The 25,996-nt window shown below is 39.0% G+C and overlaps 1 protein-coding gene across 11 annotated transcripts in view; it reads left to right on the top strand.

The window, feature by feature from the left end:
• NCOA3 (nuclear receptor coactivator 3) overlaps positions 1-25,996 on the top strand; it is a 138,384-nt gene that overhangs the window by 89,352 nt on the left and 23,036 nt on the right. For all 11 annotated transcript variants that reach the window (XM_023251146.2, XM_023251145.2, XM_023251142.2 and 8 more), the window contains 8 exons: positions 17,476-17,580; positions 18,462-18,634; positions 19,128-19,228; positions 20,194-20,368; positions 20,638-20,826; positions 20,991-21,092; positions 24,722-24,862; positions 25,123-25,270. In XM_023251146.2, the coding sequence (XP_023106914.2) occupies positions 17,495-17,580; positions 18,462-18,634; positions 19,128-19,228; positions 20,194-20,368; positions 20,638-20,826; positions 20,991-21,092; positions 24,722-24,862; positions 25,123-25,270 (1,115 nt within the window). In that variant the 5' untranslated portion in view covers positions 17,476-17,494. The remainder of the gene's footprint in view (positions 1-17,475; positions 17,581-18,461; positions 18,635-19,127; positions 19,229-20,193; positions 20,369-20,637; positions 20,827-20,990; positions 21,093-24,721; positions 24,863-25,122; positions 25,271-25,996) is intronic.

Below are 25,996 nucleotides of genomic sequence, written 5' to 3'. Positions count from 1 at the left end.
AGAGATGCGTTGACTCTTTTCTTCCGCTGCAGGTTATAGTTTGATATAATCAGTATTGTTACTGACAGTCATAGCTTTTCTTCACCTTCCTTTTAGGAATTTTTTGGTTTGGATTTTACCTATGAGCCTTGCATTTGGTCCTGTTACCTTGTGCATGATTGGATTTCCCGACTGCTTTTGCTAGTGTCAGGTCCTGAATTCAGTGGGTTTAAGGAGTCATCAATTCATTATGGTACATTTGCTCTTTGTCTTGGTCCACAGGCATATTTTTTATGTTTCAGCATGTTTGTGTCCTCCAAAATTAATAAAAAATAATACCTTTGTCATTATTATATTTGGAGTCCTGTTCTTTAAAATATTTATTTTAATATTTTAATTTAATTAATTTTTAAATTCTAATTGATTTTTGAGAGAGAGAGAGCAAGACAGAGTATGAGTGGGGGAGGGGCGAAAAGAGAGGGAGACACAGATTCTGAAGCAGGCCTCAGGCTCTGAGCTGTCAGCACAGAAGCTACTGTGGGGCTTGAACTTGTGAACTGCGAGATCATGACCTGGGCTGAAGTTGGAGGCTTAACAGCTGAGCCACCCAAGTGCCCCTTAAGTTTTTTATTTTAACTCCAGTATAGTTAACATACAGTGTTATATTGGTTTTAGGTGTACAATATAGTGATTCAGTAGTTCTGTGTGTTAGTGCTGATCATGATAAGTATATTCTTTAATTCCCATCACCTATTTCACCTACTGCACCCCCCCCCTTCTCCCCTCTGGTAACCATCAGTTTGTTCTCTGTAGTTAAGAGTCTGTTTCTTGGTTTGTTTCTCTCTCTCTCTTTCTCATTTCCTTTGTTCATTGTTTTGTTTCTTAAATTCCACATATGAGTGAAATCATATGGTATATTTGTCTTTCTGATTGACTTACTTCGTTTAGCATTTTTGTTGCAAATGGCAAGATTTCATTCTTTTTTTATGGCTGAATAGTATTCCTTTGTGTGTGTGTGTGTGTGTGTGTGTGTGTGTGTGTGTATACATACACAGCACATTTTTTTTTTTATATATAATTTGTCAAATTGGTTTCCATACAACACCCAGTGCTCATCCCAACAAGTGGGGTCCCTGCCCATCACCAACTTTCCCCTCTCCCCACCCCCATCAACCCTCATTTTGTTCTTAGTATCCAAGAGTCTCTTATCATTTGCCTCACTCCCTCTCTGTAGCTTTTTTTTTTTCCCATTCCCCTCCCCCATGGTCTTCTGTTAAGTTTCTCAAGGTCTACATATGAGTGAAAACATACGGTATTTGTCTTTCTCTGACTGACTTATTTCACTTAGCATAATACCTTCTTTATCTGTTCTTCTATTGATGGACATTTGGGTTGCTTCCATAATTTGGCTGTTGTAAATAGTGCTGCAGTAAACATGGGGTGCTTGTAATTCTTTGAATTTAGTGTTCTTGTATTTTTTGGGTAAATATTCAGTAGTACAATTACTGGATCATATGGTAGTTCTATTTTTAACTTTTTGAGGAAGGTCCATACTGTCTTCCACAGTGGCTGTACCAGTTTGCCTTCTCATCAGTAGTGCACAGGGTTACTTTTTGTCCACATCCTCACCAACACTTGTTGTTTCTTGTGTTTTTTATTTTAGCCATTCTGACAGGTATGAGGTGATATCTCATTGTGGTTTGAGGTGCATTTCCCTGATGATGAGTGATGTTGAGCATCTATTCATGTATCTGTGGGCCATGTGTATGTCTTCTTTAGTCATATGTCTGTTCATGTCTTCTGCCCATTTTTAATTGATTAGTATTATGTTTCATTTTGAGTTGTGTGTAAGTTCTTTATATAATTTGGATACTAACCTTTTATTGGATATGTCATTTGCAGATACCTTCTTCCATTCAGTAGGCTGTCTTTAGTTTTGTTGATTGTGTTGTTCTTTGAAGTGCAGAAGCTTTTTATTTTGATGAAGTCAGGAAGTTCTTTTTGATTTCACAGCATGGCCTATTTATACAGACTTGCAGATAGTAGGTACTGAAATGTTTATTAAATGAACGTATGGAGGATCTTGAGAAGCTGTACCAGTTTCAAACCTTCAATCCCAATCTTAATCTAGTACAGTGGTTCTCAGAGTGTGGTTCATGTTCCTTTGGGGAGCGCCTGAGAACTTTTACAGGGTCCACACAGTTAAAACTCTTTTCATAATAACCCATTATTTGCCATTTTCATTCTGTTGGTGTTTGCACCGATGGTGCAAAATCAGTGGTGCAGAAAACTGCTGACATCTTAGTTTGAACCAAGGGAGTGGCACTACCAGACTGTACTAGCAGTCTTTACATTCTTTACTGCCATGCACTTGACTTAAAGGGAAAAAACATTTCTCACTTAGGATTGCCCTGCGTGAGCAAAATTTGCTCATTTCATTAAATCTTGACTCTTCGGTACCGTATTTTAAAAATTCTGTTTAGTGAGAATGGAAAACATGTGGAAAGCACTTTGCCCACCGAAGTATAATGGTTATCTTGAGGAATAGCCCTTGTGTGGTAGGTTTGTTAACCGAACTGGCCACTTTTTTTCCATGGAATACCATTTTTACATGAAAGAATGGTCAACAAGCTATGGTTATTGAAACCTGGGTATTTGGCAGTGGTATTTGCCTGGGTATTTGCTCAGAAACTGAGCAAGATGAACCCATTACTGCAAGGAAAGCATGGTATTTGGTAACAAATACTAATGGTATTTGTTGACAGTGATAAAATTTGAGTTTTCAAGTGAAAATTGTAATGTTGGTAAATTTGAACATGCCACCATGAGTGTAACAGCTTCTCAGTACTAAAGACTTTCAAGATGAGACTGGTGGTGGTATTAATATGATGGAGATTTTGATATTGTATCATGAAATACCACTATTTGAAAATATCCTTGATCAGTGAACTGATATTGTTAAAATGACGATGTTTGATGTTACAAAATCATGCCTGGGTAAAAGATTTGTTCAGAGTGCAAGCTAGGGGAGTATATTTTAATGCAACAGCACGAAAGGTGGTCAGAATGGTTTCAGATTTCACTCTGCAACTAGCCTTTAAGAAAGTACTTGTCGAGTTTTAGCATAATACCAATTATTATCTACAATAATTTGCAAAAGGCTATTGAGATAGTCCTTTTTTTAACATGAGTACATGTCTCTGAGGCTGGATTTCCTTCATATGTTTTAGTCAGATGAACATTGCAGCATGTTGAATGGAGAAGTAGGTAAGTGAATCCAGTTACCTTCTTTGAGTCAGACATAAGAGTTGTAAACATGTAGAAACAGTACCACCTCTCTCACTGATGGTTTTGTTTCAGAAAATTTATTTTTCATAAAAATTATTTATACTTTTTTTTAATGTTTATTTATTTTTGAGAGCGAGTGAGCAAGTGGGGGGAAGTGCAGAGAGAGAGGGAGACAAAGAATCTGAATCGGACTTCAGGCTTTGAGCTGTCAGCACAGGGCCCGATGTGGGGTTCAAACTCACGAAATGGGAGATCATGACCTGAGCCAAAGTCAGATGCTTAACCAACCGAGCCCACCCAGGTGCCCCTGAATTTTTGTTTTTTAAAGTTTACTTATTTATTTTAAATGAGGGTGGGGGGAGGGAGGGAGGGAGAGAGGGAGAGGGAGAATGGGGGAAGGGTTCTCTCTCTAGAGAGAAGTCCAAGCAGGCTGCACACTGCCAGCACAGAGCCTGACGCGGGGCTCGAACTCACAGACTGAGAGATCACGACCTGAGCCAAAATCAAGAGCCGGATGCTCAACTGACTCAGTCACCAGGCGTCCCATGTTTATGAAATTGTTAACACGAAATGGGTTTGTTTCGAAATGAATTAATATTTCAAATGTTTGTAAGTTTTAATTTTGAATATGGTAGATATTAATAGATATAACCAACATAACAAAAAAGCTTTGGCATTACCAGTTTTTAAGGTGTAAAGGAATCCTAATATCACAAAAGTTGAGAATCACTTATGTAGTATTTGGTTGGAGCTCTAGAGGCATTTGACTTAAACCTTTCACTCTGCTGTATATATTTGTTGCTTTGAAGCACGTCCAATTCCTGCTGTGGTTGTCTCTGTTCTGATGACCTACTTAAACAGGAAGGGGTCCTGAGCTAACGGTAAAATTTGGCCATTTTCAAGGACACACACAGGTCATTACCCCGAATCTTACTTTTAGTAGTAAGAACCAGATTGACTGCAAAGGTTAGGACTTTGAACAGTTGTATAACATTGAGTGCTATGTCTGATACACAGTGTTCCTGCTTTTGAATTAACAGGTCAGCCTTAATTTTCCAGCAGAGACCTTTCATAGCGCATAATACATTTTGGGATACTCTACTTACTATTTTGTTAGTTTGGGACACTGGGTCATTAGCGTGTTAAAGGCAAAAAACTTGTCTTTATTTTATTTTATTGTTTTATTTTAGAGAGAAATGGAGCATGTGAGTAAGGGAGAGGGGCAGAGGGAAAGAGAGAGAATTTTTAGAATGCTCCACACTCAGCGTGGAGCCTGACGCAGGGCTCCATCCCATGGCCCTGGGGTCATGACCTGAGCCGACGTCAACAGTCGGATGCTCAGCCGGCTGAGCCACCCAGGTGCCCCAAACCTTGTCTGTTTTGATCAACAGTTTATCCCAAGCACATGGCATAGGGAACGCAAACTCCTTTGTGTAAGTGGACAACATCCAATATGTTGGAGAGTGATCACTTAAAATTTTTGTCCTCTAGTTTTATTGAGAAATAATTGACATACATTACTGTGTAAATTTATGGTATACAGCTTGATGGTTTGATTTACGTGTACTGTGAAATCGTTACGATAGGTTCAGCTAATAGCCATGTTCTATAGAAACAGTAAAAAGAAAAGAAGGAAAAATTCTCCTTGTGATGAGAATTCTTAGGAGCTAGTCTTCTTAACTTTCCTAGGGCAGTGTTAGCCCCAGTCCTCTTGGTGTCCGTTACATCCCTAGTGCTTAGTGACCAGTTAAGATGCTTGCTGGGTGGTTGGTTTTAGCCAGTATAGAGGTATGCATGGTTTTACAAGAGTTCATAATTAAATTTTTGCCTCCAGTGTTCTTCAGCAGTAATGAGGCGCCCCCAGTCTTCATTTAATAGACACGTGTAGGCTGGTTTTGTGAAATACAGAAAGAAGCTCTTTAAAGTCATGAGTCATAAAACTGACCTTTGAACAGCAGTGAATAAAAAGCAAGCTATGTTTTATTTAAATTATTTGAGTGATGCTCTTTTTTTTCTGTTCCTCAGTATTTTATATTCTTTCTTGCTGCAAATTTCTTTTCTGGAACAATCATGACCTAGAGGCACAGATTTTAGCTTCACACAGTGTTACTATATATATTAGCTGTATTTTGAAGGGGGTTTATTTAAGGAGGCAGTTTGAGGGTATTGTTCAATTTAGACTTTGATACTTTTTAAACAATTGTACCAGTGTTACCCCACCTTGAACAGGTATAGTCCTTTAAAAAGGACTTTTTTGAATTTAAAGTTATTTAGGCTAGGAGTGGAATTATAATTGCTGAAAGGTAGTACGCTGTGAGGTCAGAAAAAGAAAAAAGACAACAGAAGCAGCAAACAAGGCCTGAGTCACAGACTAATCTGCAGTAAAGATGATGCCCCATTCAGGAAGTCTCATGAGTCAGACTTGCCATGTTGTGTCACTAGCATTCGAGAACATCTGCTCCAATATCTTGGCTTTATTAAAGATGTATTTTTTATTTTTAAGTGATCTCTGTACCCAGTGTGGGGCTCAAACTTAACAACTCTGAGATCAAGAGTTGAATGCTCCACAGACTGAGCCAGCCAGGCACCCCTCCAGTGTCTTTGCTTTTAAAGAAGGAAATCTAGTTAAGATGGGTTTTAGCCTTGATACATCTCTCTCTTTTCCACCATCAGTATTTTTCTTTCAAAAATTAATCCAAGTTCCATATTGTTAATTTTTATTATGTCAGTGTCACAGGTAAACCCTCTGTAGCTATTTTATGTTTTTGATATTGGTGTCCAGGGCTAACTTCAGTACTGTAGGGGGAGGGTCTTGTTACTTTCAGTTTTTCATTCCGCAGGTACTGCAGTTTGGGAGTATCCGGATTGCCCACTGACCTACAGTTAGCATTCCCTGTTGCTTGCTTTCATTGCTTGCTTACTGCCATTTCCTGTAGCAGCTTTGGTTACTCGGTGGCTAATGTCTGCTCTTAAGTTTTAAAATTTCTCCTATATCTTTTTTTTCTTGTCTGAAGCAGATATAATGGGTTAGGAGAAAATGGTCACATGATCCTTTTTACATCTTTATTGCTTATTAATTGAATTTATATCAGATTTTATTTCTGCTTTCTGCAAATGCCCTTCTAACTCATCACTGCTTATCTTAATCCAGGTGCTTTTTACTAACATTTACCTCAAGGGGGCTAAAAACTTAGTTTCTCTCTTGTCCTCTCTTTCTTTGCAGCTTATATTTCATTATATGCCAAGAGAGAACCTTAGGCATAAATAGTTTTTTTTTTTTTTTTAAAACGTTTATTTATTTTTGAGAGACAGAGACAGAGTATGAGCACGTGAGGGGCAGAGAGAGAGGGAGACACCAGAATTTGAAGCAGGCTCCAGGCTCCAAGCTGTCAGCACAGAACCCGACGCGGGGCTCGAACTCACAAACCGTGATACCATGACCCGAACCGAAGTCGGACGCCAACTCAGCCACCGAGGTGTGCCCCTAAATAGTTTTGATGTAGAGATATTTACGTCTGTCAAGGAAAAATTAAACCACAGATCCAGAAGTAAAACAGGATCATAAAGAACCACCACTGTGTGTTTTACCCAATACCTTTGCAGGTGGATATCCTCTGCAGAATCTTCTAAAAGATGTCTGTGTATTCTTATGCTTTTGAATCTTAGGAACACAGAGATATCTCTGACAGTAGCTCTGTTTTCCTGTTTCTTCCCACTCACACTAGTGGGAGAATGTTGTGAATCTGTAAGTTGAGGATAACTTGAATAGTTCTGGCTAATTTGTTATTTGTCTGAAACCTTTTAATTTGTTGTCATAGGGGCTATTTTGTAACTATTTGTTTTTCACTGGAGAACAGAATTCCTGTCGCTGAACATACATCTTTGTTTTTGGTATTGAAGGATCGCTTTATTCCCTTTGTCCCTTGCTTGCTTTGTATTGTTTTTCATGCTCACATCAAACATATGAATATGTGAGGTGTGATTCTCCTCAGAGTTAACAGGTGATAGACTCTTTAAAGGAGACGAAAGTTTATCTTTTAGTAAAATTGAGATTCAGCTCTCAAGTTTGATTCCAACAAAGCTCCGTTGTCTTTTCATTGTGTCATAGTAAATCAGCTGAAGGATTCATACCCTTGAGTTTTATTTCAATAGGCAGCTTGGAGCCACTATATTTGTTGGAGTGGGAATACCCAAGTGAAAAATGACATGTCAAAAAGAAGCAAAAATGTTCCACAGAGTTTTTACTATCCCTCTAGCCCCCCTTACATATTCTCTGTATTTTAAGGAAGACTGTAGAGTTGGCCAAAAGTGCCACTGAGGGGATGGCAAAGAAAAGAGCAGGAGTTGGATGAAGAACCAGGGGAATGGTGGGTAGGAGCAGTAAAAAAAGAAAGAGGAAGGAGTTTGTAATAAGAGTCTTGTACGAGGTTTTTTCTCTCTGTCTCTCTTTTTTTAAGTTTATCTATAAAAAAAAGTTTTAAGTAATCTCTACAATCAATGTGGGGCTCAGACTCATGACCCTGAGATCAGGAGTCACATGCTCTACAGACTGAACCAGCCAGGCGCCCCTCCTATAAGTTTTTGTAATGGTTTCGAGCTTGCCGTGTAGAAAGTGGAGACAAAAAAGTGAACAGGAATAGAATGCAGTGTGTAAAACAGTGTAGTAAAAGTATGAAAAGTGCATCAGGATAAGGAAGGGAAAACTTCGTCTAATTGGGAGAAATTGAATGGTTTCCCTAGAGGCGACAGTTGAACTTGATCTTGAAGGATGGATGAGTAGGAGTATTCGAGATAGAAAAGAGATGAAAGGGAAGATTTAAAAAGAAATGAATGACTTAAAAGCAAAACAGGAACTATTTCAGCGATCATCCTTTGTCAGAACCTCTCAGCATAGGTCATTTGGGAGCTGCTGCTGGGGGTGGGGGTGGGGGTGTGCTGAAGAAGTATGGCAGCATGTTTTTTAGAGTGAAGCTGAAATCAGGTTTATGCCGCTCAGGTTAGATCTGAGAGATTCAGTGCATTAAATTGTAGAGTCAGTGTTACCTTTAAAATAACTAAAGAATTATCCAGGTAGTTAGTACGCTGTCAGGAGAGAGTAATTTGATTTAGATGGAATTGGCGTGCTTAACTCCCTCTGCACAGTGTATATTGGTGAACTTCAACTCCTTTGCTTCTGTGGAGGTTGAGAAGTCTCTTGGCAACAAGCTTCCAGTTGCAACTAACACCTGCTTTGGCTAATTGGTATGCCCAGCTCTGGTAGCAGAGCCTCTGGAGAGTTTGTGTTTGAATTCAACTTCATCAGGTTTAAACTGGAACATAAATGTGAAGGGGCTTTGGGCTCAGCCTGTGGATTGAGAATGAAAAGGCAGGACGTACAAAGGGAGAAGAGAGAGTGAAACCTGTGGATAAAATAGCTGTCGACTTACACTTGGATGCTTTTCAGCTTAATTTGTATATTAAAAATAGGATGTTTTACTCTATGGTTCTCTGCCAGCCCCCTTTCGAGTTAGCTGGCGGGATGAACTAAAGACAGGAGAAGAATGACCAGAACCCGAGAGCAAAGCCTTTCTGTCGTGTGTCCTCACCAAGGTAGTTTACTGTGGACACTGTTTATATGCCTTTTCTTTTTAAAAAAAAAACAACTGTAGGCTGGTAGGTTTCCTATCAGCTCTGTTCCCATGACACTATGCAGTGCCTTCATTTTAATACTTACCAACCTGTGTTGTTACAATCATTTATGCTTTCCTCTTGTGCTAGCTTGAGAGTTGCCGCAACGTATGCTGTCATTCGTCTCTATTTCCTGGACCTGAAGTGGTTCTGGGCATGTAAGTGTTTGAGCTGAAGTGGAATTAGATTGAAAAATGGATTGCATTAGGCAGTTTTTTCTTGATCCCACTAAATAAACATAACAGGTTATCAGCAGCAAAACAAAAGGACATTGCCAGTTAAGTTTAGTTGAAACTTTCCCTCTCTTTTCTCTCCTTGTCTCCTTTCAGCTCTTGTCCTCTTTGCCAGGGTTGAATTAAAATATAAAAGTAGGAGATACTCACTGGAAGAGGCACCGGTTGATGAGGAAGCTTTCATAGTGGTTCCATGTTTATGACACTCCCACCCCCTCCCCCATGGTCTCTTAAACACACACAGGTTCTCTTTCCTTGAGTCCTTTCCTCTGTGGTGCTGGTTCTTTGGGAGCCACACCATAGATTGAAATAAAACCTTTAACTTGATATTTTAGAAAATACAATTTTGTAGGATTAAAGCTTTAACTAGTGGTGACTATGTACTAAATTGTCTCAAGTAAGAGTGTCAATTTGGAGCTTTTAGTTTTGGGTAGTGATTTATATATATATTTATATATATTTATATGTTTAGAATGTCTCATAATTTTTCCCAAGAGCAATTTTTCCCCCTAATTGGATTGAGCAGTCTCTGCTTTTACATACAGCTTCAAGTGGTTTTCAGTAAATCATTCCAAATCTATAGTTGTTGTTGGAAAATTTTCCTCAAGTTACTGTGATTCTCAGGAGACACCCAGAAACACTCCCTAATTACCAAGTGTATTTAATCATACCTTGTATAAGTCAGCCAAACAGGCGTGATGAATAAACTGAATTACTGGTGGGATAGTCAAAAGTTTTTGGCCCCAGCATTTAACCTTAGAAAACCCAAGAATAAAAATATTTGACAGGCTATTTTAGGGTATAGTTCATGCTTTTCTGATCTCAAGTTTTCTTCTTGCTGTTTAAGCCGAGACAGTTGATTTCAAGTGGAAGTAAGGGTTATGGTTAATATTAGACCACCCCCAGAGGGCCATTTATCTGGTGACTTGTAGACCAGTGGTTAGTTTTGGGGACTTGAGAGGAGTAACAGCATTAGTATCTGTTGAGTTGGAGTGGCTCCTTGCCTCTGCCCCTGATCCAGCATACCCACAAACCCTGAGTATACAACGTCTCAGTGTTCTTACTGATGAGCTAAGAAGTTTTCTGGGTAACCGGTTGGAGATGGTGTGATTCAAAAAAAAAGTTTATTTCAGTGAGGGATAAAATGCCCAAGGAACATATGATACAGATTTGTTGGTCCGAGTCCTAGTTATGCCATCCAGTATCTATGTGTGATCTTTGGAAAGTTATTTAGTTGTGTACTTATCTATAAAATGGGAATAATAATACATATCTTCGAGAGTCATTGTGAGAGATTATGCAGAATATGCGATATGCTCAGCACTGTACTGCCACAGAAGTTATCCCCTTCCCTTTCCCTTATTAAGTTAGGAAAACTGAAATATTTTCGTTGGTTTCTGTGCCATTTGAGATTTACTGGGTAACATATCATCCCATTTTGGCGTGGCTTTTCTTAGACCCTCCTCCCCCGCACCCCCCCCCCCCCCCCCCACTTGTGGCTTACCTAATGGGCGTTAGCACTGTTGATTGGTATCTTTTCCTTTTGGACAGGAATACTTCCTGTATCCTTGTGCATCTGGCTAGTTGTACACAATCAAGATTTTTCTCTCGTCTTAACTGTCAAATAACCAAAAGGAAAGCTAGTTGATGCTGCTCAGTCATACACCCAACATTATCGTGACTTTTGAGTGACAAGTAAAATTCTTTTTTTTTTTTTTTTAAATTTAAAAAAATATTGTAAAAATGGCTTAAGGATCCAGATGGCTGTGTTCACATTGAAATACTGAATACGTTTTGGGCCTTTGAATTCTGATTCAATGAAAAGTTCTCCACTGTAGTCCTTTTAGATACTATGGTGTCAGGGGCTTAGAAAAGCTTCTGTGATTGGATTGCATTCTGCCTGGAAGTGTGGTTGAGGTGGACCTCCAGCTTAATAATCAGTGGGAGGACATCTCTTCATTAGCAACTTCAAAGTATATCTATGCAAGTCATTATTGGATTTATGAGGGGATTTCAAGAGTTACTTGGGCAGGTATATATTGTGTCTTAATTTTCTACTCAGCTGTGTAGATGATCTTTAATTGTAGGGAGTCAGAATTTAGAAGGGGCTCAGTATTCATAGACTGTTCTTATCAAAGATACTTTGGGGCTCTTGTGCTGTATTATTTCCCCTTTGAATGTTGATTTTACCAACTCCGCATATCCTCTAACCTAGATGGGTAATAATTTAAGATGTAAAAATGTAAGCTATACAGTTACTGATTTATGTTTCTTAACTTTTAGTTTTTTTGGGGGAAAAATTATTCATGTAATGTCTTCTCTCCTCCCACCTTGGTTCTTGACTACTGACTGAAAATGATCTAAATTTAGGATGTGTACACTAAACATTGACCTCTCGTACCTTAGAAAGAGTAATTTACCAAAATAGATAATATATCCCCTCAGACAGATAGTTTTGAGTCCGTCTTTGCCAGTGAGAAGCGGGCAGCAGACTTGTCAAGTAAAACAATGCTATTGACAATTTTTATGTTTGTAACGAAGATTAATACCAAATAAACAAAACTATACATAAAGTATTTGTCATAGTCATTTGTGCTCAGGAATAATTGTATTAGCTGTTGTATATGCTGAAAAGTATTATTTTTTAAGCAGAAATAGTTATAATTTTTCATATTGAGCATTTTCTTGGTCATAATGAAATTTAGGAGATATATTTGCTGATATACTTTTTTGTTATTTTAACATATCATTCACTCTTGGAAATCATGTGGTCTTTTTTTTTTTTTTAACATATTATGCAATAAAAATCTCCCCCCCTCTTTTTTCAATATATTAAGTTTATTGTCAAATTGGTTTCCAATTTTCCTTTAAAAGTTTTTATTTATTTTGAGAAAGCACAAGCATGCACAAGTGGTGGAGGGACAGAGAGAGAGAGAGAGAGAGAGAGAGAGAGAGAGAGAGGGAGGGAGAGTATCCCAAGCAGGTTCTGTGCTGTCAGTGTGGAGCCCACTGTGGGGCTCAAACTCATAAACTGTGAGATCGTGACCTGAGCCAAGATCAAGAGTCCAATGCTTAACTGACAGAGCCACCCAGACACTTCAAAGCCTTTTTTTTTTTTTTAAAGTTTATTTATTTATTTTGAGAGACAGAACGAATGCACGGCCCATGCATGCATGGGGTGGGGTGGGGGGAGAGAATCCCAAGCAGGCTCCACACTGTCAGCCTAGAGCCCAGCTCGGGGCTCAAACTCACAAACTGGGAGATCATGACCTGGGCCCAAAGCAAGAGTCAGTCGCTTAACTGACTGAGCTACCCAGACGCCCCTAGGTATCATGCAGTAGAAATTGGCAAATCTTTTCTTTAAAAAAAAAAAAAAAAAGAGAGAGAAATATTTTATATTTTAAATAACGAAACCTTCATGGTTTTTACATTAGAATTTAGCGTTAGTACATTGCTGGATAATTGCCTTTGTTATTTAGAGGTCAGTGGATTCTGTGAAAGAGTAAATTTGGTGACACATAGACTAGACAGTCATGCACATTATAGCTTGTTGTTATGCCACATGAAGAGAAAGAGCCACGTCTGTATACATGGACACATGTAGATATATTTATGTTTCTCCCAGTGCACATAAAAATTGGCTTAATGTGAATGACTTGGGTGCATTTCCTGTTTAGACTGAATATAATTATTATTGATTTCTTCCACACTAAGAGATTGTCATGGTTTTGATTCTCTATTGATACAATCTATGCCTTTAAAACTCATTTTGGTGACATCCTATATCAAGTGTAGAAGTGAAAATTTTAAAAAGTTTTAACTTTGGGGCACCTGGTTGATTCATTCGGTTAAGCAACTGACTCTTGATTTGGCTCAGATCATGGTCTCAAGGTTTGTGGGCTCCACGCTGATAGCATGGAGCTTGCTTGGGATACTCTGTCTCTCCCTCTTTCTGCCCCTCCCCTGCTCTCCCTTTCCACCACATCCACCCCCCCCCCCCCCGCATGCACACTCTTTCTCTCAAAATAAATAAACTTTAAAAAAGTTTTAACTTTTATGTAGATTAGAATGAAGGGAATTCTAAAGTATGACTTGTTGAGTGTTCTGTTCATGCAATATTAACTCACCACCTATTACATGCTAGGCACCTTACACTCTACTGGAGATTCAGCTTAACAGCAAAGAAGGGTGAAATAATACTGAAAATATAGAATAAATTATGTCTTTCAAATGAAAAAATACTATTTATTCACTAAATAGTTTGCCATTGAATTTTGGGTATTCAGTTTATGTTTAACATCAAAGTAAGGAAATAATATCCAGAATGTGGAATAGATTTTATGTATATTATATAATGCATGTGTATATATAACATACATATATTTATACAAGTATTTTAATTTTTTAAATTTTATTTGAGAGCAAGCGAGTGAGCTGAGGAGAGAGGGGGCTGAGGGACACAGAGAGAGAGAGAGAGAAAGAAGTCTTAAGCAGGCTCCACATTTATCATAGATCCTAACCCAGGGCTCGATCGCGGCCCTAGGATCATGACCTGAGCCAAAATCAAGAGTCATATGCTCAACTGACTGAGCCACCCTGGTGCCCTGGAAATAGATTTTATATATACATATTTTTTCCTATTTTATTTATTTTAAATTTATTTTTAATTTACATCCAAGTTAGCATATAGTGCAACAATGATTTCAGGAGTAGATTCTTTAATGCCCATTTAGCCCAATCCCCCTCCCACAATCCCTGTTTGTTCTCTGTATTTGAGTCTTTTATGTTTTGTCCCCCTCCATTTTTATATTATTTTTGCTTCCCTTCCCTTATGATCATCTGTTTTGTATCTTAAATTCCTCATACGAGTGAAGTCATACGATATTTGTCTTTCTCTGATTAATTTTGCTTAGCATAATACCCTCTAGTTCCTTCCATGTAGTTGCATATGGCAAGATTTCATTCTTTTTGATTGCTGAGTAATACTCCATTGTATATACAGACCACATCTTTATCTGTTCATCCATCGATGGACATTTGGGCTCTTTCCTTATTTTGGCTATTGTTAGAGTATATTTTTAACATAAATATTATTACTCAGGCACCTGGGTTGCTCAGTTGGATGAGCATCTGACTTTGGCTCAGGTCATGATCTCATGGTTGATGGGTTCGAGCCCCGCGTCGGTCTCTGTGCTGTCAGCTTAGAGCCTGGAACCTGCTTCTGATTCTGTGTCTGCCTCTCCCCCACTTGTGTGCGCTCGCTCTCTCTCTCTCTCAAAAGTAAACAAACATTAAAAAAATGTTATTATTCACTGAATAGTTGGCCACTCAATTTAAAAATAACTTTGTGCGTGAAACAAATACAAAATTAGTGTATTGAGACATAGCTAAAACTATTTTTCTGTACTTAAGGACTGTTTTATGAAAATTGGAAATAAAAACTGAACATGCTTTAAAAATATTTTTATTTGGGAATAATTTTAAACTAAAATCAAAGTTGCAGGAAAAAGAATAGAATTTAAAGAATTTAAAAGTTTCTCTTCTACCAGGTTTTATCCACTGCCAGTATTTTGCTACCCTCCTTTCTCCCTCTCCTTTGCTTCTCCTGTTCCTTTTCTCACTCACCTAAAATGGCCTCTACCATTGGAGGGCCATTTACATACATAATGACCCATTTGCTGTAAACATTAAGAATAAGGATAGCTTCTAGGGCGTCTGGGTGGCTCAATCGGTTAAGCGGTCGACTTTGACTCAGGTCACGATCTCACCGCTGGTGGGTTCAAGCCCCGCATGGAGCTCTCTGCTGACAGCCCAGAGCCTGGAGCCTGCTTCACATTCTGTGCCTTTCCCTCTCTAACGCCCACCACCATCCCCCGCATTCTGTGTGTGTGTGTCTGTCTGTCTGTTTGTCTCTCTCTCAGAATTAAATAAACGTTATAAAAAAAAAAAAAAGAATAAGGATAGCTTCTTAAATATGTACAGAACTCAACTTCAGTAAATTTAACATTGGTAAAATAATCCTGTCCTCCATAGTTTAAATTTGTCAGTTGATCCCATAATGTGCTTTATAGCATCTCCCCTCCATAGGACAGAATCCAGTATGGGATCATATATCATATTTGTCATTTCTCTTTAGTTTTCTTTAATCTGGAATATTTATAGACTCTTATTACATTGTTACTTTTGAAGAATACATTTTTTCTGGCATTGTGAGATCTGGGTATGCTTTTTAAAACCATAATATTAAGCCACTATTAATCAAAGATATTTTAAGTTCTGGGGCACCTGGGTGGCTCAGTTGATTAAGCGTCCGACTTCGGGTCAGGTCATGATCTTGCAGTTCGTGAATTCGAGCCCCACATCAGGCTCGGTGCTGACAGCTCAGAGCCTGGAGGCTGCTTCGGATTCTGTGTCTCCCCCTCTCTCTGTCCCTCCCCTGCTCACGCTCTCTCTGTCTTTCCCCAAAATAAGTAAACATTAAAAAATTGTTTAAAAAAAAAGGCATTTTAAGTACTTTACTCTCCTTTACTTTAGCTTAATGTTGTGAGGAGAAAAAGACTCTTGGAAACCTCTCTCTGCCTTTCAGCTTTGATTTTGCATTTTACTACCAAACTTCTAGGTAGAATGAATTTTATTGGTATTTAATTCATACCTACAGTATCTGTACAGGTGATGTCATAATCTAGAACTCTTGGTTAGTGATTATGTGGTTTTGATTTTTTAAAAGCTATGCTTTTTAAGTTTTATTAGCATCCTGTATGAAATTTTGCATTTTTGTCTCCTCTCTCTCTATAGTATTGTGCCACCTAGTGGAAACTTATGTCCTTCAGTGTATGTCTAAAAATCTAGATGGAATGCAAGATGCATTTTAACATACTGAGAAAAAGTTTGGAAAATTCGAACTTCTTGATTGACTTGGAATTCTTTAGAACAAGGATTGTCTTCCTAAATAAGAATTTAGGACAAATAAAATTCTTTGTATGTGAAGGTTTAGTAGAGGTCTTAAAATTATGAGCTGCTGACTGTTAAAACACTGTTACTGTTTCAACAAGAAACACCCTATGTGGGGTGGGGCGCCTGGGTGGCTCAGTCAGGTAAGCGTCTGACTTCTGCTCAGGTCATGATCTCGCGGTTCATGGGTTCGAGTCCCACATCGGGCTCTGTGCTGACAGCTCAGAGACTGAAACCTGCTTCAGATTCTGTGCCCCGCCCCCCCCACACCCTTCCCCCACTTGCGTGTGCGTGTTCTCTCTCTCTCTCAAAAATAAACATTAAAAAAAAAAAAATAAAGAAACACCCTTCGTTATTTTCATCATTGAAACCTTAACCAAAACATTATATTTCCATCAGTTGTTACTAAAATGATTGTTGCTATTTAGATACCATGAAACCCCCCCCCCCCCCTTTTCATTGTGCATCTACTCTCCAGGCCTCATGTAGTGGGGCTTACAGATTATTTACATGCTCTAAGATTAGTTTTGAAGTCATAGAAGAAAAACACAGTGGGTAATAAATATTAATGAAATAGTTTAAAGGAAAGCAATGTGCTACTTTGAAAATAGCCTGAAAAAAAATGTAGACATGTATCATTTGAAGACTCCTTACCAAGTGACAGGATAATCTCTAATTTGTCCTTAGTTGGGTATAAATAAAACTCAGGATTTTTTTCTTATTTTCAATTTTTTTTTATTTGAGAGAGAATGAATGAATGAATAAATGAATGAATGAATCTTGAGCAGGCTCCACGCTCAGAGCAGAGCACAAAATGGATGGGGCTCCATCCCACGACCCTGGGATCATGACCTGAGCCAAAATCAGGAGTCTGATTCTCAACCGAGTGAGCCACCCAGGCACCCCTAGGATTTTTTTTTTGAGATTTTATTTTTAAGTAATCTCCACACCTAAGGTGGAGCTTGAACTTGGGACCCCAAGATCAAGAGTTGCATGCTCTACCGACTGAGCCAGCCAGGCACCCCAGGATTTTATCACTTGGAAAAAGTTGATGGTCTCTTTTTCTTGTTATTAAATATGACGAAGATGCCTTCCTCATCCTTTGAAGTATTCAGAGTATTTGACATACACATTTTTAGTGGGACTTGAGAAACATTTTAGTCTTGGGGTTTGACATTCTGCGGAATTAAACTAGAATATGAACTTTTGACGTTGTCTTCAGGGTACTCATTTATAATTAAGAATATTAAGACTTACCTAACCATTTAGGGAAAGTAGTTCTGAATTATAAGATTCAACCATTCAAGCATACAACATGGGTATTTTACAATGTTTTCATCTTATCATTCTTTCTTAGTTGCTGATGTATAGTCACAATGAGCGGATTAGGAGAAAACTCCTTGGATCCACTGGCCCCTGATTCACGAAAACGCAAATTGCCATGTGATACTCCAGGACAGGGGTAGGTCGTTTATTTCCTGATCCTTCACCAAGGTCTCCTCCCGCTACCATTATTTTTTTGACTTAAAACGAACATTTTAGCTTTCTGTTGTTTAAATTCTCAGGTAGATTTTTGTCTTTGCTTAAATAATATGATTTTGCTTTGAATTAAGTAGAATGGCACAGTGATCAGATAGACATCCTTATGATATAATAGAAATCTTATTGGTGATTCAGATAAAAGTGAGTTAGTCCAATAACTAACACTTTTGAGGTAGTGTGAAGCATTTCTTACTGAAAGAGGTAGGTAGGAGTCAGGAATAGAGCATCAAGATTGTTGCAAATCAGATTACTCTTTAAATTCCTGTAAGAAGATGTTGTAAGTTGGTATTTTGGCCTTTGTGAGGTTTCATCGTCCTTTTCCTTAATAAAGTTTGCAGTTTAAAAAATAGAAATCTAGTATTTCATGCAATGTTACGCTAGCCTTTTTAGTATTTGCCAAGGTCACTATGACTTGAGTTTTAATGTGATTCTTACAAAGTAAAAAATGACTTATAAGCCTTATGTAAAACCTTGTCATTAATAAGTAGCTAACACTCCTTTTGTTATTATTTGTTGTTTTACTGTCTCTTCGATGTAAAGACTGTATCCTTATTTTCTGCATGGTCAAACAGAGGCTAAGTGTCCCCAAGGCCACCAGGCTAACCAAAAGGTGGACTTGAATTTAGGTTTGCCTGAATTTCTGCTGTATTGTACTTCTTCTCCAAGATGAGTTTTTGATGGTTTCTGTTGGGTAAATTTTATTTGCTTATGTACGAAGGTGCTGGTGATTCTGCTCCCGGCTTTTTTTTGTGATAGGTACATTCATGGCCTTCTCTCCCCTCCCCCAATCTTCTCTCTCAGTCTTACCTGCAGTGGTGAAAAGTGGAGACGGGAGCAGGAGAGTAAATATATTGAAGAACTGGCTGAACTTATATCTGCTAATCTTAGTGATATTGACAATTTCAATGTCAAACCAGATAAATGTGCAATTTTAAAGGAAACAGTAAGACAGATCCGTCAAATAAAAGAGCAAGGTAATACAAAGTAAGAAAAACACTCAAATCTTTTCAGAAGGAACTTGTTAACTATGTTTACATTTGCCTTTTTGCTACCTTGTTGCTCACGTGTGGACTAGTGGGACCTGTCCTGTGTGGGATTGGACAAATGAGTTGGCCAACTTAGTACTCCTTGAGAAATAGTTAATAGAGCATTAGAAAGAGGCCAGTGTTCTCACCCTGTCCCATGTTAGTTGCCTTTCAGGAAGCCATGGGATAGTACATGTAGTAGTGAAAGAAAATTAAGGGTATCTTCTGCCCTCCTGGGTAACTCAAGTTTTAAGATTTAAAAGTTGCAGAATTGGTTTCTTATCAGGAAATGTTGTATATGTGCATATGTATGCGTGTGCGTGCGTGCGTGTGTGTGTGTGTGTGTGTGTGTGTGTGTTCGTGTTCTGGGGACTGTTTGGAGGTGAATTTGATCTGTAACTGATATTTGTGATGTTTGTAGTATTGTCTTCTGTCTTTTCAGGAAAAGCCATTTCCAATGATGATGATGTTCAGAAAGCTGATGTATCTTCTACGGGGCAGGGAGTAATTGATAAAGATTCCTTAGGGCCACTTTTACTTCAGGCAAGTATATTATACTTGTGAGGAATTTTTAAGACTTAAGAATATGCTTTTTGTGACGTGCTCAAACATTGTTTTGTAAGTAGTTGTCCTCAATAGGTATGATTCGCCTATAGCATGTTTCTCTCGCTGTAAAGCAGGAGACGGGAACAGAGAGGACGCTCTTCATAAAGTGCAACTGTTAACTTGTTTTTGTTTCAACTAGTTCACTTCAAGTACTTCTCAGTTGCTCGGTTCAGTTCTTCTTTGTAAATTCTCACTAGGGAGTGGGGTGGCTCCTGTAGCTTGATTTCGTATCAAATGGAAAACCAGGAAGTGCTAAGGATATTTCATTTTTAAAAACTCTTTTCAAGATGTAATTCTTCAAACATTAGATTAGACATTCATTCAGATTTTATGTTGGCTGTATCTATCTTTTTTCCCTCAAATTCTTTTTATTTTTAATTCTTTAAATACAATCCTATAGTAATTGTGCTGTGTGAATAGAAATGGCTAAGTGGCGGCTAATAGTTGTTTGCAGTGGTTGTTAAGTCACTAGTAGTTGTAAAAACTTCTGTTTAGTGCCAAGACTGCCATGACAAAATATCACAGATTAGGTGGCTTAAACAACAGGAATTTATTTTTTAAAGTTCTGGAGGCTGGAAGTCCAAGGTCAAGGTATTGGCATGCTTGGTTTCTCCTGAACCCTCTCTGCTTAGCTTGTGGGTGGTTGCCTTTTCCTTGTGTATTCACATGACCTTTTCTCTGTGTCTGTGCACCCCTCGTATCTGTCTTCTTCCATAGGAACATCAGTCCTATTGGATTGGAGCCCTAGTCTTATGACCTCATTTAACCTTAACCCCATAACCAGGGCCCTGTGTCCGAATATCCACATATAGCCACATTGAGAGTTAGGGCTTCAACATGTGAATTTGGGTGGGGTAGACAGTTCAGTCCATAATAGCCCATATTAACCTATCCCATTTTAGGCATTGGATGGTTTCCTGTTTGTGGTGAATCGTGATGGAAACATTGTATTTGTGTCAGAAAATGTCACACAATACCTGCAATATAAGCAAGAAGACCTGGTTAACACAAGTGTCTACAGTATCTTGCATGAAGAAGACAGAAAGGATTTCCTTAAAAACTTACCGAAATCTACAGGTAGTCTTTTAATGTGTATTTCCTTTCTTAATTTTGTAAACACTAAAAAAAAAGGTTTATTTTTGAAGGAAGGGGGCAAGTTGGGGAGGGGCAGAGAGAGAAGGAGACAGAGGATCCGAAGCAGAGCACAGAGCCCCACGTGGGGCTCGAACTCATGAACTGTGAGATCATGACCTTGAGCCGAAGTTGGACGCTTAACTGACTGAGTCACCTAGGCACCCCTGAATTGCCAGCCTTTTAAAAAACTTTTTTCAATTTGTTTTCCAAAGTCAATGGAGTTGCCTGGACAAATGAGACCCAGAGACAAAAAAGCCATACTTTTAATTGCCGTATGCTGATGAAAACACCACATGATATTCTGGAAGACATCAACACTAATCCTGAAATGCGCCAGAGATATGAAACAATGCAGTGCTTTGCCCTGTCTCAGCCTCGAGCTATGATGGAGGAAGGGGAAGGTAAGATTGACCACATGTTTGAAATGTTTTTCAGACAGCAGCCAAATTTGTAGTTCTCTGATTTCCATTGTTGTATTCATTGACTGAATTCCATGTCCTTGTCTATTTAAGAGATCTGTCCAAAAGTTAAATGTAATCCTTACCTGGTTGAATTTGTATTGTAGATTTGCAATCCTGTATGATCTGTGTAGCACGTCGCATTACTACAGGCGAAAGAGCGTTTCCCTCAAACCCCGAGAGCTTTATTACTAGACATGATCTTTCAGGTAAAAACTTTGTGTATGTGTGTATATACATTTTATTCATTTGAGAGTTATTATGAAAGTTAACTATTTTTGCAGCCTGCACGCTCATGTAAAAGTACCTATACCCACTGTAGTGAATGCTTTGCATAGATTATTTCTTACGTTTCTTTTTTTTTTTTTTTGAAATTTATTTATTTTGAGAGAGAGAAAGAGAGCACGCAGGCACGGGCGAAGGGCAGAGAGAGGGAGAGACAGAATCCCAAGCAGGCTCTCCACGGTCAGCGCAGAGCCCAAGTGGGGCACAAACTCAAACCGTGAGCCGAGACCAGGAGTCAGATGCTCAACCGAATGAGCCACCCAGTACCCCCATTTCTTATGTTTCTTATGCAACTCTTATGATTCAGTAAAACCCTTGGCATTTGAGTTGGGTATATTTGACAGTTAAACTCCCTCAAATAAACAAATAAAAAATAAATCTAGAGACACCTAGCTTTCTCTCCCAATAGCATTTGAAATCAGTATATTTCTTTTCTCTAACTTCAAACCCATTTTTCATAAACAAGTTTTCAAAAATACGATAATTTAAGAATTACTGGGAGTAATTTTTGATATCAACATGAGCTTCAGACTTGGTCTGCCCTTTTTTGACTATGGGAATAAAGACTTAAAGCCAGTATAAGTGATCAAGCACATAATGAAATTAAATGTAGTTGCATTATTATCTGTATTCACCTTCAGGATTGTTCATGCGATCATCTAACCCTAAATGGTGATGTTAAGGCTTGTCTTGTAGGTGCCATCCCAGAGATGAGGAAGCAGGTCGGGCGGCAGAGATTGAGTTCCTTGTCCAACATTAGATCCTGGGTGGTAAAGAATTTGCAGTTGGGTCTGCCTGATGTCAAAGCCTGTACTGTTTGCTTTGTGTGCACCTTGTGGACCTGCAATAAGTAATTTGATAAAATGGAATAGGTTTAAATATACATGGGGTGCCTGGGTGGTGGCCCAGTCAGTTCAGCATCCAGTTTTGGCTCAAGTCACGATCTCATGGTTCGTGAGTTCGAGCCCCACATCAGGTTCTGCCAGTGGAGCCTGCTTGGGATTCTCCCCCTCTCCCTCTCCCTCTCTCCCTCTCTCCCTCTCTCCCTCTCTCCCTCTCCCCCTCTCCCCCTCTCCCCCCTCTCCCCCCTCTCCCCCCTCTCCCCCCCTCTCCCCCCTCTCCCCCCTCTTCCCCTCCCTCTCCCTCTCCCTCTCCCTCTCCCTCTCCCTCTCCCTCTCCCTCTCCCTCTCCCTCTCCCCACCCCTCTCTCTACCCCTGCCCTGTGCATACACTCTCTCTATTCCTCTCAAAAATAAACTTGAAAAAAATTTAAATATACGTAACATACCTATAGCTATTACATGTGCATATATATGTATATGTTATGTACACATACATACATACATAACAGTATTCTACTCTTAAAAAAAAAAAGCTATTTTTGTAGTTTTCAGTCATTTTATGCCAGGCTCAGTTACCTTGTCTTGAAGCTGCTTGAGATTAATTTCCACAGATGAAAAAATAGCAAAAAAAGTTTTTTGTATACTTAATTGACAGTCTGTTTACACTGATAAATATTATCTTACATAGGAAAAATTTTTTCTTCATTAACTTACTTTGAGATAATCAAACCTGGTGACAGAAATTTTTATGTGAATTTTTACCTTCTAGAGTGGTTCTTACTCTGTACTGATTATGTTTTGGCAGGCTAAATTTCCTCCCTGAATAACAATATTTCACATTTTATAGCTGAAAATACTAAATAGAACATCTTTACTCAAGCAATTTAGTGAATAGAACCTTTAAAATTATCTCATTAATGTCTCCTCTTATTATAAAAGGTAGAAGTTACAAGGCAGGCAAAGTGAAATCCTTTTGTCTGGTTCACATCTGAGAGCCATCTCACCATAGCCGGCATTTTCTAGTTCCTGTCTCTCCTTTCATAGGAGGTTTCTTGCCCTCCACAGAATACTTTTTTTGGATTCTGGAGAGATTTTATTCTCTGTCCCAGATGTGAACTTTTTCTGAGCATCTATTTTGTGTTTGTCATCTGGGTGTCAGAGCTGAGCTCAGAGGAGGGGTTGAGGACAGGCCTTCTTTATTCTGGGCACAGCACGCAAACGTTTACTCTTTCCTGCAGTGCATTTGTCACTTCTCCCTAGGTGGGACTCCCCCCCCCCCGTTATTAAGATTTTTTTAATATGTCATGAAGGGTCTGGATTTTACACAGATTCTTAACTGGGGACTCTGTCCATGAGCTCATCCACCGTTAGTACCTTTCTCATCCCCAGCAGCTTTTTCAGAACCATCTTACGCCGTGTGTTTTCCCAATCCAAACCTGATTTTCTTCAGCATTTTTACTTTTCCGACAAACACATCATGGACAGGGTAAATAGATTGGAAAGCCTTTCCTGTATCTTTCCCAGTCTGTCGGAGATCAGGTCATTAACCACTCCTTTTAAGTCATTTGTCTGCCCCTTCTTGGGTCAGGATTTCCATCACCTTCCAAATTTGGTGGGCCTCTTAGTGCCAAGCATAAGAGGTTGTCTGGGTCTGAGTATTGCCTTTTCAGTAAGGCATATGTGGAACAGGCAAAAACAACCATTGATTTCTTGATATCAACATGAGCTTTCAGTCAGAGTCTGGCACTTTTTGCCGTGGAGCGTATTTTGTCTGGGGCATCCGTGTCCCGAATGTTGATCTCACGGTTTTTGCCCAGGGCATCCTCAGTAATTATTTTGAGCTTTTAAAATGTGACTTCAACATTCTGGGGACCAGTAAGGCTCACTTCAGAAGCACAGTTCTTGAGGCCATCAGAGACCATTGCGGTCCGTCGACAGAGTTCTTGTGACTGATGTTTGCTGAACATCCCTTTCACTGAACGCAGCGGGTGCTTTCTCCTCATGTTGCTCTTTCTTCGACAACGGATCGACTATTTTTCTTCTTGGCTCCTTTTGCCACATTTTGTTAGGTGTTTATTCTTGCCAATGTGTATTCTTGTCCTAATGCTGCTCAGAAGGTGTTGAAAGGCCTAGCCATTTTTTTAAAGGGCCATCTTCATAAAACCTTTAATTTTGTAGTGTTTTTGAGTTGTATAAATTCTGTCTCTCTAGTGTATTTGAGGTTAAACAAAAGTTGTCAGGAACTTCCAGACTGGTAGAAATGAGTATTTGGTTAGCCTTCCTGGTTTAGATTTTAAGTGTCCAAAGATGCAGTCACCTCTCAGATGAAAAGAATGGTCCCTGCTAGCTGTGTAGGTAGGTATTTTCATAGCTGCAGGGACAGACTAGCTTCAGAAGAACAATTTTACTGGTAGGTGGTGTTTTTTTCCTTTAAGTGAAAATGAACCTGAGGTTATCTGGGCGTGTTCTACTCTGTACATTCAGAAAGTGAAAGGAGTTCTGTGATCCTCTGTATAGGAGGACATTTAAGGTAAGAATGTCCTGTAGGACTGTGTCCTTAAAAATAAAAGCCCTGGATCTAGCAGAGTAAGCAGAGCAAAGATTTGGGGTCTGTATTTGAATCTTCAGAGCTAAGCCATGCGGTCAGCGGTCAGCGTGCAACCAGTAAATACTTGAGGGTTGCATTTAACTCTTTGTTTTCGGTTTGATAGGAAAAGTTGTCAATATAGATACAAATTCACTGAGATCTTCCATGAGGCCTGGCTTTGAAGATATTATCCGAAGGTGTATCCAGAGATTTTTTAGTCTTAATGATGGTCAGTCGTGGTCCCAGAAACGTCACTATCAAGAAGGTAAAGAATTCTGAGGTTGATTCTTGGTCCTGTTTGTTTTTGTGTTTGTATATAGCGTAAAGTACGTACACGGCTGTAGTTGCTGTTGTGTGCATGTGGGGCAGGAATTCTTGTAGCCTGCTTGTAATTTTGGCGCAGGTCCAGTGTTTTCCCTGGATTTTGAAAATGTGGCACTTGAAGTAGATTTCCTTTCTCTCCTCTCTTACATGTGTCTGTTTTGCCAACTGTAGTCGCTAGTAATGGTGTATTTTCCCCAACAGCTTATATCCATGGCCACGCAGAAACCCCGGTGTATAGATTCTCATTGGCCGACGGAACCATAGTGACTGCACAGACCAAAAGCAAACTCTTCCGAAACCCTGTCACAAACGATCGGCATGGCTTTGTCTCGACCCACTTTCTTCAGAGGTAATGATAGATTCCTGCATCTCCTCACATTAAATGCAGCGGTGTTCTCAGGGTGCCTTATTATTAATGTGAAAAGCAAGATTTAATAGAAAAAGCAGAGCCTTTGGATTTGCTGGAGTGAGTTTAGATTCCTGGGTTATGATCTATTTTTTAAGGTTATATTTTTATGCGAGAGTGAGGATTTGCTCATTAGTTACTTCCTGGGAAAGCTGGGGAATGGGAAGGCCTAATGGATAAAAGAACTATCTAATGTGACTACCGCTGTTCCCTTTCATTTCTGATGATGTGTTACATTGCTTCCAGGGATTGCATTTAAAATTTGAAAGTAGACTCTAAGCAAAACTGAGAGTTACTCTTGTTGCTAGTGGTAAATGAGCAACACGTGGAAAAGCAGGATATTTACCCATTAACGGTCTTGCATAATTTGCAGGTACCTCCAGGTTAGCCCCTAGATGTGTGGCGACTCTAGTAAAGTCCCGCCGAGATTCCAGTTAGTGTAACTGTTGGTCCTCAGTGCTGTGGTGGTGGTCACTCCTAGATTTTGTGGCATATTAAAAAGTATTTCACTGGGCTCGTCATAACTGATCAGTATTTAGGTTGGAATTGGTACTAAGTGTTGGAATGGTGCCTAGGAAGTGAAGTTCGTGGCACTTCATCATTTAAAAAAAATCTTGAGTGTTTTAATGCATGCTTGTAATGTTTAAAAAAAAAAATTTTTTTTAATGT

Source organism: Felis catus, chromosome A3 (genome assembly GCF_018350175.1).
Source record: "Felis catus isolate Fca126 chromosome A3, F.catus_Fca126_mat1.0, whole genome shotgun sequence".
NCBI classification, from domain to species: domain Eukaryota; kingdom Metazoa; phylum Chordata; class Mammalia; order Carnivora; family Felidae; genus Felis; species Felis catus.
This window is presented reverse-complemented; position numbering and strand designations above follow the sequence as displayed.